At 41.5% G+C, this 17,519-nt stretch overlaps 1 protein-coding gene across 4 annotated transcripts in view; it reads right to left on the bottom strand.

Annotated features, from left to right (window-relative positions):
- atrn (attractin) overlaps positions 1-16,933 on the bottom strand; it is a 127,451-nt gene extending 110,518 nt beyond the window's left edge. For all 4 annotated transcript variants that reach the window (XM_026151857.2, XM_080293788.1, XM_026151858.2 and 1 more), the window contains exons 1-4: positions 16,461-16,933; positions 5,219-5,302; positions 2,078-2,191; positions 1,856-1,984 (exon numbers count right to left, since the gene is read on the bottom strand). In XM_026151857.2, the coding sequence (XP_026007642.1) occupies positions 1,856-1,984; positions 2,078-2,191; positions 5,219-5,302; positions 16,461-16,699 (566 nt within the window). In that variant the 5' untranslated portion in view covers positions 16,700-16,933. The remainder of the gene's footprint in view (positions 1-1,855; positions 1,985-2,077; positions 2,192-5,218; positions 5,303-16,460) is intronic.
- Between the last annotated feature and the right edge of the window lie 586 nt (positions 16,934-17,519).

Here is a 17,519-nt window from a genome sequence, read left to right as displayed (position 1 = left end):
TTGTTTAATAATACAGAAGACAAAGACCTTAAAAAATTATCGCATATCGCATCGCAATCGCAATATTGGGGCAAAAAAATCGCAATTAGATTATTTTCCATAATCGTTCAGCCCTACGTGGATCCACAATCTAATTTTATAATTTTGTCACAGCTGTTTGTTTTCTGCATTATCAGCTGTTTGCTGATGTGTTGATCAAACCTTTTTAGGTGTGTCCCCATTACATTTGGCCTCTGCTCTGCCTCAGGTATTTCAGGTTATAATATTTAATCATGCAATGTAGCATAGTTACCATAAGTAATACAGAAACTCAACTCTGGACCTGCACACAGCGTCGATACCAGACTGCAGAGCAAAGAGCAGCATCATTACACTACACCAAATGGAGCCATTAAAAGCATGTTAAAGAGGAGTGAAATGAACTGCTGGCATAGGCCCAAAGTACTGACAGAGGCAAAGAGCGGCCTTAAAAGTTCACTCCTTTTACTTATGTATAATAATATTTGCAGTACTTTCAGCTTAAATTTGTGTTTGGTTTCCTAGAGTTGCACTGAGTCAGAGCATAAGATAAAAGATATAAAAGTCAGCCAGGGTGCTGCATCAGCATTGATGTCCCCGGCAGATATGCTGAACACAGAGGTGAGCTGAGAGGAAAACAGTTCAGTTTACAAGCCAATCCAAGCTCCAACCCTCACCGACAGCTATGAGACAGCTGAAGAAGAAATAAACATGCAAAAGATCCTGCATCTGACTCTGCTTAGACAAGCAGAGGAAACTAGGCGGATTAAAAATGGGCATTCAAGCTTTTTAATTACTTATCTCCGTTACTTTTTTTTTTTTTTTTTTGTAACAAATTCATTATAAATTCCACAAACGACTGCAATGCCACATAAATGGAGACAGTTTAAGATACAATAAATCAGATGGGCACCACCATAGCTCACCTGGTTGAGCAGGAAACCCATACACTGAAGGCCTACAAGCAGTTCCTCAGTGTTATTTCTCTCCTCCCACCCTCCTGTAAACCCTTTGTACTAGTCTAACAGTCTAATAAAAAGTTAAAATGCCAATAATAAATCTTAAGCTTAAATAAAATCAATGGTTGCATTACATGATGAGATGTTCAGCGGCTAATAACACGCGTGTTAGTATGGCCACTCTATCCGTCCAGTCCCTGAAAAGCAGGGAGGAACCACATATTCGTTACACAAACAAAAAGACAGCAAAAGTGCCACAGTGTGTCTGAACAATAACAGGAGTACTGATGCTGCAACAACACACTGCAGCAAATGGACGGCAGTAACCTGACATGATCCTCCGCTAAAATGCTCTCCACCAATCGTGCCAGCACACCGGCTGAATCATGTAGCGAGTGAGAGGTTTGTATGCGTCATCGTGTCCCAAGGAAGGGTGTGAAGTGGGCCCTTCACCTAAATTAATCTCAGCCAGTGAAACAGAAATGATTTGCACAGAGGCTCTCCTGTCAGGGCTCAGTATCCAGGCATTTGTCATTTAGTAGATACTTTCTATCGAGTGACTGACAACACGAACGCATTTGCGGACCCCGAGAGTTGCAAACCCTGAGGCATGACAGGACTGCACAGTCAGCTCAGAGGATTATGAACAAGTCGATATGCGGGAGCTGCCACTCCAGCTAAAATATCAAATATGAAGAAGAAGAAAAAAAATGACAGACGAAGCCAACAACACATCTAGTTTCTGTATTTGTTTTGTGGTCTGGCCAGTCAGCGGAGAAACCTCGACTTCCCTGAAGCGAAAGCCGAATCCTTGTTTGTTTAAAAATAAATAAGAAAATGCAGGATGTGGTACTTTGTTTTTTCAGAGATTCTCTCACCGGTAGGAAATGTTGAAGCCGGTCAGGTTGTAGGCAGCATCGCTGAAGAAGTGCAACAGGGCGTAGCCAGATTGAGACACCACCTCCGGGACGGTCTCGTTCCCATATCGCTCAGGAACAATCAGACCGCTACAATAATAACCCAAAAGAAGAGTTTAAGGTGTTTTTATTACCATTTATACTCAAGCGTGTTGCAAGCCTGTCACATATTTGAAGCTTTACCTGAAAGCCGCCAGAAGGGGCGCATAGATGGAGTCGCCGTCGTACACGTAGAGGTGGTCCCAGCTGCATTCAGTAGCAAAGTGGTTGAACCGTAATCGCAGAATGGTGTTGGGCCTGTAAAACACAGACAAGTTCTCAGACCTCACAGCTACATACATGTCAAACCTTATGCAGAGCAGTCGAAGACAGACCAGACATACAAGCCTGAACAGATAGCCGGTCTTTTTCAGATATCCATTTCTTTGAGCAGAGGTCGGGAACTGCTCGCAAGATTTTTAGGTTAGCAGATCCAAACTTGTCTGAGCGCAAACCTTCGCCAAGGAAGCTCACTCTCTGGGCAGAATTTTTTTTCCTTTTACATATTCATCTGGTTTTCTTTGTTCTTTTAAAATGTACTTTAAGTTTGCAGTGCAGTAAAAATCAGATAAGTACAGCATGACAGATGTTTACTGTAGGTGCTTACAAAGTTTTCACAGAATTCACCCAAAACGCTAAGCTATCGTGTTTACAGACAGACAGAATGGCACGCACACAAACGCTGGTGGTAACGAGGCCTGTGGCGTGTCCAGTTAAAGAGCTTTGTACCTGCATTATGTTTAAAGAACCATGCAGCATTACTATTCTCAGTGCTGTGATCCCATTGCAAGATAACTATGGGTTTGTGTTGAGGCTAGCCTCTAAAAATCACAGCATCAACATACCAAATGTAAAATCGCTAAAGATAAAAAACAAAACAAAACAGGGTAACAGCAGCATTATAATCTTAAATGCATCAAAACCCTGGAATGGACTACTTAACAAGCACAAGCTGAAGGTTTTGGCATGCCTCTCACAGTGTCCTGAATTACATGTCATAAAAAAACAAAAAAGTTGCCAGACAACAAAAGAGAAGTGCATTCAAGGCCACCAGACAAAAATTAACTAAACAGGAATCATGTGACTCTTCTGGCTACAGAAAATCTCTGCAAGCTAAGATACTTAAAAAAATGGCTGTAAGTCCTGAAGAAGTAGCGCTTTGGGAACTTTGCACACTGTTATTCAAAACTGTAAAAGACAGAAATAAAGAATCAATCTTGCTTACAATTAACAAAATGCACAGATTTCAATTTTAAGCCCTCTGGAAATCATCTCCTGTCTTTGGTTTTCACACTAAGAGAACATTTGACCAGAGGTGCCCCAACGTTTCCACTCCATTGCACTTAATTGTGTTTGGAAACAAACAGTTTCTCCAGGAAACGTGTAATTTTTTATTAGATAGGACCTACTCTAAGGTTTTTGCTTTGTTTAGATTTTTACATAGTTTTATTATGTGCAATAAAAAATATTTCCTTGTTGACTGGGTCACATTTAGCTTTGCACTCTTCCAACAGCTGAACTTGTGGAATGATACTTTCAGGACAATAAAAGGTGGATGATTAACTGGGTGATATGGTAGAAATAGTCACCACCTACAGCAACATTTTTACTAGCGTTTGTGTGTGGCCAACCACCAACTACACCTTTATATTCGAATCACATTGCAGTGTTCTGCACAAATCGGCTATGTTTTCCGTATCAAGTGTAAAAACCATACTGCGGCGTGCATCCCAGTTATTTAGTCTACCAGCAAAGCACGATTACATCAAGCGAATTATATGGCAGACAAGTTTCGCTGTTGCACAATGTGTGCTACAGAGACAGTGAATAAACCAAGTATCTGTGGCCGGGTGTTTTTATGCACGGGCAGTGTTCAGCAAAACAGGAAAAAAGCTGGCTTAATCTGATTTTGATTGAAGACATTCATGAGATCCTTTAAAAAACAAAAAACAAACTCTGCTCTAAATTTGGGGAAACATGGCTAAATGAAATCATTCAAAAGAGGAGGGAAGAAGACAAAGACCCATTCAGTGCATCTACGATGAGAAACTGAGACATACAGGATGTGTTATGAATAGTCACATTTTTCTCTTTATAATTATATTTATTAGAGTGAAGCGATGGCTCCTCCTTAATGACCTAGCAGACAAACTGGGGAATGGCAGCAGCCCCTGGGGTTCGAGTACAGAGGACTTGTGACTGGTAAATTGTTAATCTAATGTAAGCCCTTATTTTTGTAGGAAGCACTGGGACCCCCTTGAGCAAGGCATCGAGCAAAGCCACATTTTAGTAGTTATTTCATTGGCTTTCAGGAGATAAAGTCACTTCAAGCCACTAGAAATGGATTCGATACACTTAGCTGCAGAGGGAGCTTTTGAAGGTTCAAAGTGAGAGCATATCTGAAGCCCATAAAACCTCTTCAACAGTATTCTTGTCAGTGTGACGCATATAGCGCATATGTCACTACATTAACCTCTTGTTGAAGATGGGCTAAAGTCTCAAGATGGCATATAAAATGAGCCATCAGTATGTAATGAAACACTGGACGGCAGGGTGACATGGTGATTAGAGAAGCCATCCGGGAAAACAAAGGTCAGAAGTTCAAAACTATGTAAGATGTGCACGGCGAGCAGAAGCGCGATCTCCTGAGCCTTACGTGTTCGTTCTTAGTTAGCCCCGCCTTCCCCCGAATGAGCATGCTGGCTATCTGCCTGGAATGTAAATGCAAGCGGCGGGTTTAAAGTTTGGATAAGCTCGAAGCAAAAAAAAAAAAAAATCAAGAATCGTCGCTTTAAATCGATACTCGGTGGCGTGGATGTGCTGACTGAAACGATAGAGAAAGGAGGCTATTGGATTTCTTACACTTGCTTTGCCATTCATTTTTATCCACATTACCAGGGGCTGGAGCACAGCAGGAGTCTGCAATGTATACTGTGCACAAACTAATCATTATAAATCCCGCCTGCAACATTGAGTTGCGGCCTCAGTTTGCACAATCCTAATCCCATCAGTCTCAACGTTTTTAGGGTTCCTTCCCACTGTTCCCACTGTTTCCCCTAATGGCAAAAGCTAATGATCAACAGGATTGTGCCAGTTTTCCCAATGGTTTTTTGTTTGTTTTTTTAAATCCAGGATGATATAATATATTCAAAGCTGTTAAACTTCAATTGAAAAAGTACTCCTATTGCTAGTGCTATTTAGGACGTGGAACAAATGTGTTCTGAGCTAATTAATTCGGCGCCTCTGAAGAAGAACTTGCTTTCCCATGGCGTTGTCTGTACTTACTGTCCCTCAATGAGCCAGGTGCACTTGGTCTTGTATTTGTAGTTTCCTGGACCGTCAGTCAGAGAACCAGAGGGCCCCGTCAATCTGAAAGGAACAGGAAAAAGAGAGAGAGATCCAAGGTTACTGGTGAACATGTAACTTTTTAGTAGCTGACATTTAGCTGAAAGCGCGGCTGTGCCCATGTACAGCCTCACGGAGCGCCTAGAACAGCTGTATGCTTGTCCTGGAATTTGATTACTTAGGAAAACCTGCAGCTGAAAGACTTCGTGGAAAACTTCAATTGAAAAGAAGATTGCTTATCAAACAATTACTTCCATTTCTGTCTTTTTAAAATGTGAGGATTGATGTTTTTATATTGTTATAACTTTGACATGTTTGGAATTTGCTGTGAACATTTTGCTGGTGGACTTTTAACATCAGGGACTCAGGATGGGCCTGGTAATAACTCAGATAATCGTTTTATGATTGCTTTGTGTCCAAAATCCTAATTCTTTGCAAGAGAAAACATTCTTTACATCTATTTTTTAAGACTCAATCCCTCTAGCAGCTCTTCTTTATCCTGTTGCCAACTAGTTGCAAATAACTTTTCCGTTTTGTAGCATTATTACACAACTTTCGCAGCCTTTTGCTGCCTTGTTCTCAACTTGGGATTCAAGTTTGTATAGGAAAAGTACCATATGTAGAGGTACAATTAAAAAAAAAAAAAAGTGCAGTACTAATGTTTCATGACTGCATGAAACAAGAGGTTAGAAAAGAGCCACTAAGCAGAGAGTGTGCAGTTAAACACGGTCTTCTTCAAGCAGCACCGTGGTTGAGCAAGCAACAAATAGGACAAAGACAAAGCAAAGACAGCAAATTATTGTCCGAGGCCAACACCATGAGGGGCATCCACAAGCACTAATGGTACAGTATGGCATACGGCCTGTTATTGCCAATTCAATTGCAGTCTCATGACACAGCACCGGTCGGGAGATGAATTACGCAAGGGACACTTAGATGCATACAGACATTGTATCATTACTGATGCAGGTCTCAAGGTGCGAGGAGTCTGCCAACACACCCAGTCGCTCTCTTGTTCCAAAACAGTCTCTCAGCAACATTTCACACCGACGTCTGCTGAGGAAGCTGCAGAGAACACACTGCTCCCATGTGCAGTTAAAGAAGCGATTTATAGATGTCTGCAGCACAAGTAGAACATTTTAAAAAAGCGCTTTTAGCAAAATTAATCAATCGATACAAGCTGAGCAGTTTGACATTTTGCTACAGGTCCGAACTTGTGTCTTATAATATGAGTGATTTTTTTAATTTCATGTCTTTTTTTTTTTAATGGAAAATAGAAGTATTTATATCCTTTCACTTAAAAAAACAAAAACCAAAAAGCAGGATGTTCTCCTTTCAGTGTGATGTTTTTGTGTTTTTTTAAATATTCATCTCTATATTGAGAGCTTCTGGGGAGATTCCATATTGCACAACTCAGGTTTGTTTGTAGCTAGGCAACAAGAAGTGCTGCACGTTACTGAAGACTTAAGCCTGCTCCAATTACTGCAGAGGTTCAGGCCTATAGTCCCAGCTGTGTGAATTGGAGGCTCATGGTCCAAGGCTAAGGGTGTTGTTAAGGGCGGTTAACAGGCCAAATGCATGACGCTATATGACAACAATGCTCTTTGTGCTGTCGCTGCAACTTGTGGATGAAAGTTTTTAACAGAACAGCAAATCTTGGCTTGATTTTTTTTTTTTTTTTTTACACTGAGTCCATGCTGAATGTTGATGGCTCACCGATTCCTTTAAGAGAATACTTTCAACACATACGGTGAGACTTGTGGCAGGTTTGCAAACGTGTACACCATGTCTATAATTACAGATCAGCCAGCGATAATAAAGCCAGGCCAACAGGGACTTTCAGCTTTTGCAGCAAGCAGACAAACAGCTTCTCCCCCCTGTGAGAGTGATAAGAAAGTCATGAACTCAACACACTGATGCATGTGCAGTTAACATACTGTACTGTTGTTAAAACACAATTATCATACTTACAAGGTAAACAATATTTAAAAACAACAACAACAACAACAACAACAACAACAGGAACAGATCTGCAACCAAAGGGAAACTCATCAACCTTACAGTCAAACAACATTAGAGGAAGTCAAGGGTGACACTTCAGTAACCGAGTGATAGGACTGGCTTTGTGTTATGCCTCAACTCTAAATGAGCAAATTCAGTAGTTTCAGTTGGGCTCGTCAGAAATCCAGCAGCATCAACAAGTATCTGCTCCAGACGTAAGAGTGGCCTCTAACCAGCTTGAAACTAATTCTAACAGCAACTGAGGGCCAAAATATATACTAGGATTAAGCTGCACAATTAATTGGATTTTAGGTCTGATCACTATTTTGGCTTCCAATAATTAAATGAGCATGATCGAGTATGCTTTTGCGGTTTTAAAACACAAAGCAAATCAAATGCACTCTAAATCGCTGCCCAGCCACATGCATGCATGGGCCAATCACAGTCACTCCCACACTGCACAGCAAAGTTTCTGGACAAGTATATAACAAATGCAAATTTGTGGCACAACAGAAGGCAAAGAGCTTGTCCCTTGAAGAAGATCATTACTGTTGTTTGGAAATACTTCAGATTTAGTGCACGTGAGGTAACCAAGAAGAAATCATATCCAAAGAGTGCTGTGCGTCTGCACCCCAAAGCAACACAAGTAACACATCTGAAGGCCTGAAAGACACTAATTTGGAGTCTAGCTGATGCATGAACTTTGCTACGAGTTTTAGTCACATTCATCATGTAGGTTCAGTCGAGTGAAAAACCTTATATTATTATTTGTCTGCAAAATTTAGGATAATCCAAAAGTAAAAGCAGTGCTCCTCTGATTCATTTTGTCTTACAACGATTTATATAGATCTGAAGATGTGTTATGTTTACATTTTTGTCATAAACTTAATGAATAATCGTGACAAATAATCGTAATCTTTGATTAATTAGGAAAACGTCTCTCTAAATAGGATCACCGGCTATTCAGCTAGCAACCAAACATGCTAACAAAGAGAGAAAATTCTAAATTTAAATATTGTTTAAAAGCATTTCAAAGTATTTGGTGAACAAACAAATAAATACTGATTCACTGGCTGTGATGTAACATTTTCATATATTTTTTTTATCCTATTAGATGCTTCTGTGAAAGCGACATACCCAGAATTAGGTTACACATTTACAGCTTATCAGCTGCACCCTCTGAGTTTGTATTATGTTGGGACTTGGAAAGGGTCATTTAGGACGCGACTGTGTACCTAAAGCATACCTGGGAGCAAAACACTGAACTGAGCTGGTAGTTGTTTCACTATAAATTCCTTGTTTTCGTTAAAGCTTATAATATACGAAATGAGCTGGTAAACTGCAACAAAAATATATATTTTCAAATGATATTTTTATACTTTAAAGTGGTGTAAAAGTATAAAAACGATATTGAGGCTCTTTAAGCCCTTAGGCACATTATAGCATGTAGTTATAATAATAATAGATTGCATTTATATAGCGCTTTTTCGGGACCCCTCAAAGCGCTTTACAATTCCACTATTCATTCACACTCACATTCATACACTGGTGGAGGCAAGCTACAGTTGTAGCCACAGCTGCCCTGGGACAGACCGACAGAGGCGAGGCTGCCATATTGCGCCATCGGCCCCTCTGGCCAACACCAGCAGGCGGTAGGTGAAGTGTCTTGCCCAAGGACACAACGACCGAGACTGTCCGAGCCGGGGCTCGAACCGGCAACCTTCCGATTACAAGGCGAACACCCAACTCTTGAGCCACGATCACCCCAGTATTAGAAATAACAACACCTTATCTTTACTTTCAGACAAAATACACCCTGATTTTAAGATTTAAAAAATCCCTTAGTGTCTGTGCTTTTTGCTAGTGGCAAAAATTGATATTAGATAAAATGCTTCATTTCACAGAGTCTATTCTAATACAAATGGTATTCGTGCAGCTGAGCCAAGTGGTCTGCAAAGGGTAAAGTGGTGCAGCTTGAGAGCAAAGCAAACAACTGCTTATTCAAAGGCAACAACAGTCCTGTTTCAGTGGTACAGCCTGGAGAGGCACGCTCAGAGCATGCTCAGACAGAGTGTAAATGCTACAGAGGCAAAAAGCTTTTTGCCTCTGTAGCAAAGAGAAGAAAGCGGCCGATTACAGAATATTAGAGGGGCGATGTCACATTTTCATTGGTGGTCATGATTTAAAAATTTGATATGACTTTGAATGTCATCGGGAAGAAATTTACCACGACATTTAAAGCAGACAAAAATCAGTAGCGCAGCAGTGTGGCCATTAGTTAACTGGAGGAGAGGTGGCTTTTGTAAAGAGGGGCTAATCGACTAATATTTAAGCTACACAAGAGACTGAACTCCATCCATCTTCACCCGCTTTATCCGAGGCCGGGTCGTGGGGGCAGCAGCCTAAGCAAAGAGGCCCAGACCTCCCTCTCCCCAGCCACCTCCTCCAGCTTATCCGGGGGAACACCAAGGCGTTCCCAGGCCAGCCGAGAGATATAATCTCTCCAGCGTGTCCTGGGTCTGCCCCGGGGCCTCCTCCCAGTGGGACATGGCTGGAACACCTCACCCAGGAGGCACCCAGGGGGCATCCTTGTCAGATGCCCGAACCACCTCAGCTGGCTCCTTTCGATGTGGAGCAGCAGCAGCTCTACTCTGAGCCCCTCCCGGATGGCCGAACCTCTCACCCCATCTCTAAGGGAGAGGCCAGCCAGCCTTGGGAGGAAGCTCATTTCTGCCGCTTGTATCCGCGATCTCGTTCTGTCGGTCACTACCCACTACCCAAACTAAAATGATCAACAACCAACACTAAGATATACGCATACATCAGCAGTGCATTAATGGAAGGGACTCTTTTTAAAGTTGTTGTTTCTTTCCCATACCTGGAAACAAAATCCTAATAGATATACATTTGAATGAATAGATTCATTCAGTCACTAACACATAAAAGGATACACTGGGCAGTTTAGATCATGACAGCTCATAAAATTGGAGGAAAACCGATGGGAGAACAAAAAAGAAAAAACGGTTTCATTTATTACAAAGCAGTTCTAAACATTTATTAAGGACATTTCAAAGGAGCTCTTTAACACACAATCAACTATTAATCTGTCGTTTCAGCAGTTCCATTACTGTCATTATTTGATGAGAAAGCTTAGCGTGAGAACGAGTGAAAAACCAAAGGACTACAGCAGGAGTTTAGGAAACTAAAACAAAGCACAGTCACTAATATCCCCCTCATTTTGCTTTTATTAGATACGTGTAGTAGAGCAAGATGTGATGAATGTGGGGAAAGCAAGCAAGCATCCGAGCCTACGTAATATATTCCCCAACTACTCCGCTATCAGTTCACCCAAATTACATTAAAGCATTTCCAGAAGCCACTTTAAAGTTGAGAAACAAGCAAGAACTCCCAAACACTGAGGGGGTGGCACTATGAGAGCACTTAGGATTCAATATGCGCTCTTTACATAAAATTATTAAAAAATAAGCAGGTAAATTGAGACACTTCCAGGTTTCACATTAATTGCAACCAAAACTGGTACTCAAACCAGTGCCAGAACATGAACAGGCATCAGACTCTTTATGCACCACCCCGTCCTGCTGCGTATGAAAACTGGTTGGGAATCCCCATTCTATGAAAAATAAATAAATAAATTATCTCCGCAAGAATTTTATGTCATGCTAATAAAAATGTGCATTTGTGTCCAAGAGTCTTCAAACCAACAGGCGTGAAGCAGCCTTTTGTTGACACTATGTGATAGAGATCAGCCTCATGGCTACAGTCGTTAATATGACAAGCAAGGATAGTAGCTACAACTTACAGTTATAACTGTCACTTTATTAGTTTTTAAAGCTTTTTAAAGCTTCTCTAACACAGTGAGCCTGCATCCTAGTTTAACAGCTCCAGTCAGGCAGGAGAGGAAGAACATCCATCCATCAGCTACAGCAGCTAATGAACTGTTCTTCCCAATCTCTTGCTCCACTCGTTTCCTGTCAACTATTTGCTTTCATCTATTAAATGAAACCATACAATTAGCAAAATGTACAAGAGGAAAAAACCCTAGAAGCAATTTACAGTGACTGAAGGTCCCAGGTGAGCAAACAACAGCATAAAAGTAGAAATCTGCAGCCATTACAGTACTCAGAAAGGAGGCGAATCTGCCTCTGAGAACAATTTTTAAAAGCACCTTAACAAGATTCTGCAGAACTCAAGTGTTCAGAATGAAACCAGTCCTTACATGCAAACAAAGATCTTACAATTTTCTATTGCTCTTGTCTGATGAAACTACTTTGACTGTTTGGCCGTAACGGCGATCATATTGGTTGGAGAAGAAAAGAGTTTGCAAGTATAGGAACACCAACCCAGCATGGTGGAGGTGCCATCAAGCTGTGGCCTGCTTGTTGTGGGACTTGGGGAGAAATTTAATTTGAGCGGAAAAAGGTTTTTAATGTGTTTGAAATATAAAATTCTGATAAATATTTATAAGACACTTCAAATTAAAATTTCCCCACCGTGGAATCAATAAAGTCTGATCTTATCTTTTATTAAACATTAGTTTTGTCAGCATCAACAGTTATGGGGGGTTACAAAACCTTTCCAAAGACTTTTAAAGAAAATTTAACTCACTAACAGTTATTACCAACTGACAGGTCCCTCCTGATTCCAAAGGTGGAACGTAAGCAGATGTCCACATGTAAGACGTGAATTGTCGGAGAAGAAATTATTAGAAATAAGAAGTTAAAGGTTTGTGATAAAGTCTCAAGCTAAAAGACTTTTTTTTTTATTATCCATTTGCTTTAATCCTCTGTGGACCTCGCACACCCAGGGGCGTATAGTACAATCGTTGAACAATAGATTTTAAAGACAGCAAGCATTTGTAATTGAATGTTTTAATTTCAAATATGAAGAATTAAATAAGGAACCTGTACTTTGTTAGTGGCTATCACAAAGCCCTAAACTCCGATAGAAATTTAAAACGAAGAAGAAGGTGGCTGCCTGAAACTTTGAAGTCAACACGACCAAAGGTTAACAAAATGTACATAAACTGGTGATGCAGTAGGATTAATATTAAAGTTTCCCTGACCCAAAACAGGGGAATAACAGAATTAAATATCCACGGAAAACTAAGTTAAACTATATGTAGGAAAATGGGAAATGAGTAGTCTCAAGTTCTTCAATAGTCCTTCAAGGCTTCTCGAAGAACATTCAAAGCTCTTCTTTGGATGTTGGCTGCATTTGTTCTGTTCTCTGTAAAGATGACCAAACACTGCTACAATAATGTTCAGGTCCTTGCTCTAGGGAGGTCAATCCATAGATAAACCATTGACAATCGGATGCTTACCCAATAGTATGGCATGGATCACCAGAATCTGCCCTCTTAGATCCATCAAGTTCAACAAGATCCTCAACACCAATGACTGTAATGCAGCCCCAAACCACGACAGAGCATCCAGTGTGTTTTACAGACGGCTGCAAACAGTCATTATTGTAACTCTACACAATCGACACATGTTGAAACTTCAAATTTCGATCAATTATTCTGCAAGACCTGTTGTTACTGTTTTTAAGATAAGATAAGCTTTATTAGTCCCACACGTGGGAAATTTGTTTTGTCACAGCAGGAAGTGGACAGTGCAAATGTTATATAGCAAAAATTAGAATACAATAAGAATAAAATAGTGTACATAACTGTACAGAATAGAATAATAAAATAATATATACAGTAGAATAAAATATACAATAGGATAAAAATAAAATACAAATGCTTTATACAACTGAGTAAAAATACAACTTTGTCAGAAAAAGAGTATTGCACTTAGTGTTATTGCACATGTGTGGATGTGTGTTTGATCAGATGGAAGTCCAGTTCTTGTGTCATTATGCATACCTCAGTCTTTTCTCCCATCTTACTTACAGTTTATTTGCCGTAGACAGATTTTTAGGCCTTCTTTTGTCCTGCACTAGTCCAGCTTCCTCCACATACTTAAGAATAAACAGTACACCTTGTAGAGATATGCTAAGCGTGCAGCTAATTATTGTTTAGGAATCACTTTGTTGGTGCAAAAATAATATTCTGTCTCAGTCAAACCGTTATCTTTGGGATTTTTTCCCCCAGAAGGCTGCTAGTAACAAAGCGCCTAAAGATACAAATCAAGTTTTCTGTCATGTGCAGACAACAGTAGTGCGTCCCTTGTTTTGGGTGGTTTTTTTAATACTTGGATGATTCATAAGTCAGCATTAAGTGGCTCCAAAAATAAAAATCCCCTGAAAATTTCCATGAACAAGAACTGGACTGAAAATGAGTGAAAAGGATGTGCAAAGAAAAACCCAGAAAGCCTGGAGACCTAATGTTAAGACCACTCTAAAACAAAAGAAATGAGGGGTGCTTCAAGGCTTTTGCACAGTAGTGTATATCAAAAGAACAACAACAACGACCCCCTTCTTCATGTTGATTTTTGGCCCTCAAAGCTAGAATAGGGACTCCATTTTGGCACACCCCTGTCACAGAAAGCTGCTTTTACCAGCATTCACCGAGCCTTGTATGGCAGCATTGTCTGTATGCTAAACACGGCCTCAGACCACAGGCTCTCCGTGAAAAACTATCAGCACTTTGACCGTGTTAACAAAGTAACACAGCGCCGATTCCAAGCAAATGTGGAATCACAGCAGCAGTACGTTTACCGTTCCACTTCAAGATGATTAGCCTAGGGTGATGTGGCTTCAGTATCACTTTTAATGCTGGACCCACTGACACAGGAGCGCTGACAGCTGAACATTACACTGTACGAGAGTGGCCTGTTCTGCTATTAGCGAAGTTCACAGTCAGACAAGCAGCACCACAACCAGTCTGGCAGCACTGTGAAACAAAGAGAGATCTCCGTTTTTTTCCACTTATCAGCAGAGTTTTTCTTCTGATGCCAGGATGAAGCTTTTAAAAGAAGCTGGAAAAGACAAACGTAGCAGCCTTAGAAAAAACGGATTAACTTTAATGAGCCCCGTAGGGAGGTTCATCCTAGCAGTTGACCCCCTGGGTTGTATTAAAGCAGTCCTGAAAAAGAACCTAAAGCTTTGGTATTTTGATCAAGGGCGACTGAAAGAGTATGTCTTATACTTTTAATGCATGCCAGTCAACCACCACCCTACAATAAAAGAGCGTGGCGTACAAATAAAGATCTACATAAAAGCCAACCACTGGGTTTGTCAGCTGTTTAGGACAAAATAAGCAAATTCCATTGACTTTAGCCTCTTCTCTATTACACATTACTAACTAATGAGAGAAAAATCATAAATATTAATAAACAGAGTTTAACTCCATTCAAACCCAGCGTTCTTAGAGACGGGTACCCTGAACGCAGCTGGTGGTCAGCGATGATTTCCCACACTGATAGACTGTCGAGGCTGATACTCGAGTGCAACAGAATCACAGTTTTTATTCACAGCCAAGATGAGCCATTTCACCCAGAGACCACTTAAGCCCAGTGTTCTGAAACATTAGACACTCAGCAGCCATTCAGCCTTCATTTCACCTGCTCAGATGTGCTCACCAATCGGCTGCACTAATGTGGAAATTGTTCCAGCTTCCCTTCCCTTCATCATGACCGACTTGTGAGCATGCATAACACAGCAGGCCTCCCGCTGGCTCTGCTTTATGACCTGGCAAGACTGATCACAAGCAGAGGGAGCATGACACAGTATTAAATAAAATGCTCTGGACTCCCTTTACGAAAAAAGAGACGAAAATCCGCTGCCTACAGGGTGGACCCGACTCACACGTTCTTAGCTGCACAGACACGCTAGCTCATCAGAACAAGATCACCTTGCTTAACAGCGAAAAGAAAGAAAGCAGAAGTGTAAAATTACTTCAAGAGGTCACATTTGAGCTCTGTCAAGGGAAAAAAATGATTTGGGGAACAAGATGTTTTTCTAATTCGGTGCTTGCTAAATGTCATAGTTGAAGGATGAGCAGAAGGGCGCGATGCTATGGAAAGTGATCAATAATATAGTCGTGACTGATTCCGAGTGAAACTGTCATCAAGTACTGCGGGATAATTTCCAGATCAGAGGACAAACTCCAGTAATGCAAAGTGACAGTAAAATGGGAACAGAGGACGGGCACAGCGGTAATAATTGCCAGTTTACAACTTTCGAAAATGTGCAGCTTTGGCATTCACACACTCGCACACAAACTAGTGGCACTCATGGTTTAAATCAGAGTTAAAGAAAGCCAACACGGATGTGGGCAGATACGAGGGGGGTGTGGGGGGCGATTGAGAGATGATGCAATAATGGGTTTGTCAAGTGGTACCTTCCTCCCACCTCTCACTAACCTGGGCAGCTCAGCTATAAAAGCACAAAGTGCTTCAGTGCCCCCCATCCCATCCCATACTTTGACCCTGAGCTGCTGCTGTCCTGGCATCAGCACACAATATCAGTTATCTGAACGTTTCAGTGGGCCAAACATCATGCAGGCAGCTTTTCAAAGAGTCCCGTGAAGCTGAAGAATGCAAAGCGTCTCACCTACTGGCCTGAAAAAGTGGGACACTACCAACAGAACAGCAGTCTGGTTTAGTCAGAGATAAATTACTTGGTTAGATTGGAAAAAAAAAACAGAGGCTAGCAGAGAGTGCTACAAGTCAAAATGGTTTTGAGGGGCAGTCTGTCTGTCTGTGCTGTCAGATTTTCTAAAGAATAATGTCAGACTACAGAGGAAACATGCAGCCCGGCTACTCCTCATGGTTCCGTCCTTTCTGATAGGTGATCTTAGTCAAGAAACGGTGTGTACGAAAACAGGCTGATGATCTGCGTGAATGAGTGGCAAGATGTGACACTAATTCGGATTAAAAAGCTCTGAAGCTCAATGTTGGTCAAATGTTAAATACCACATTCACACAGGCATAGCCGTCCAACCCACACACTTGAATCATTCAGCAAACACATGCTGCATTTAAACAAGGAAGACTGTGGCCTTTGGGGGGGAACCGCTTCGCTTGTAGCTGGGGCAGAGGTAGTAGCAGACCGGTACTTGAACGCCTCGAGTGTGGGCTGCTCGCCATCTCCAGACAAGGACTGTCAGGTCTGAATTAGCAAACATTTGGCGCAAAACAAGGCAGACGTAGACTCCACATTCAGCTTATGTCACTGCTAACAGTAGGCTATAATCTGCCAGTGTGTTTTACATTACCTGAATCGCCCTCCGCAGTGCTGGCATTGGTCCCCAACCCAGCCGGGGAAACATACACATTCGCCAGTGGCGGTGTTACACTGGCCGTTCATACACGGCTTATCGCACTCCTTGGCCTCGGTGAAGCCAGGCAAGCCGGACAGCAGCCCGATAACCGAGAGAAGGAGCGCGGTGGTCAGCATCAGCGAGCTCCGGTCCCGACCAGAGCCCGAGCAGGCCCGCCGCGTCGCCCCGTACATTCTCTCACAAAAGATGGCTGCTAGAGGCAGGCGCTCCGCTGACTTCGGAGGTAGCGAGCCGACGAGCTACCTGTTGATGTAGTTCCGTTTATTGGACCAGAGGTACGGTTTCCCTGGAGGGAAGGTTTAGTGTCTTCGCTGAACCTGGTTTCTGCCGGTTAGTTGGTTTACATCTTTCCAGTGGTTGTGTTTCCCAGCGCCGCACCAAGCCGCATATTTACATCCAGAAGTGACGTCACGACAACGGAAATGCGCAACGGAAGGAGGCAGAGCGCGCAGGGCTTTAAACGTTTATGTTGGAAGACAGGAAAAGTCCTTTCGTTTTCTCAGACAGCTCCTTAGCAGCTTTCTCTTATTATTTTTTTCTCTAAAATAATCACCGTCGTCCGTTTGCTGCTCGTGTTCTAAGCGTAGTTCGATGTTTATTTTAATATTTTTAATACAAAATAATGATATATAAGAAATATGACCTCCTTCCTCCGCTCCCACTACAGGACATAGTTCACATAAAATCAGACTATTTACGATTTAAATGTTTATGCTCTTGAGAACAGCAGCTGTTGATATTAAATTCATATCGTGGGTTTATTTATTCATTTCATTTTAACCCTCTCAGGCTCAAATTAAACTTTGTGTTGCTAATGCACAACTAAGTCCTGCAGTGGTACTTCTGAGTTAAAAAAAAAAAAAACTCATAAAATATGTATGTGGGGTAATCAGGTTGTTAGTTTTTAACTGTTGCAAATAGGCAAAGCCTGCCTTGAGAGGGTTAAATCAGATAATTGATAAGCCTATACAATATTGCCTCTTAAATGTTATG

This window comes from Astatotilapia calliptera, chromosome 19, assembly GCF_964374335.1.
Source record: "Astatotilapia calliptera chromosome 19, fAstCal68.1, whole genome shotgun sequence".
In the NCBI taxonomy this organism is placed as follows: Eukaryota; Metazoa; Chordata; class Actinopteri; order Cichliformes; family Cichlidae; genus Astatotilapia; species Astatotilapia calliptera.
Note: the sequence above shows the minus strand (reverse complement) of the source record. Positions and strands in the feature narration are given on the sequence as shown.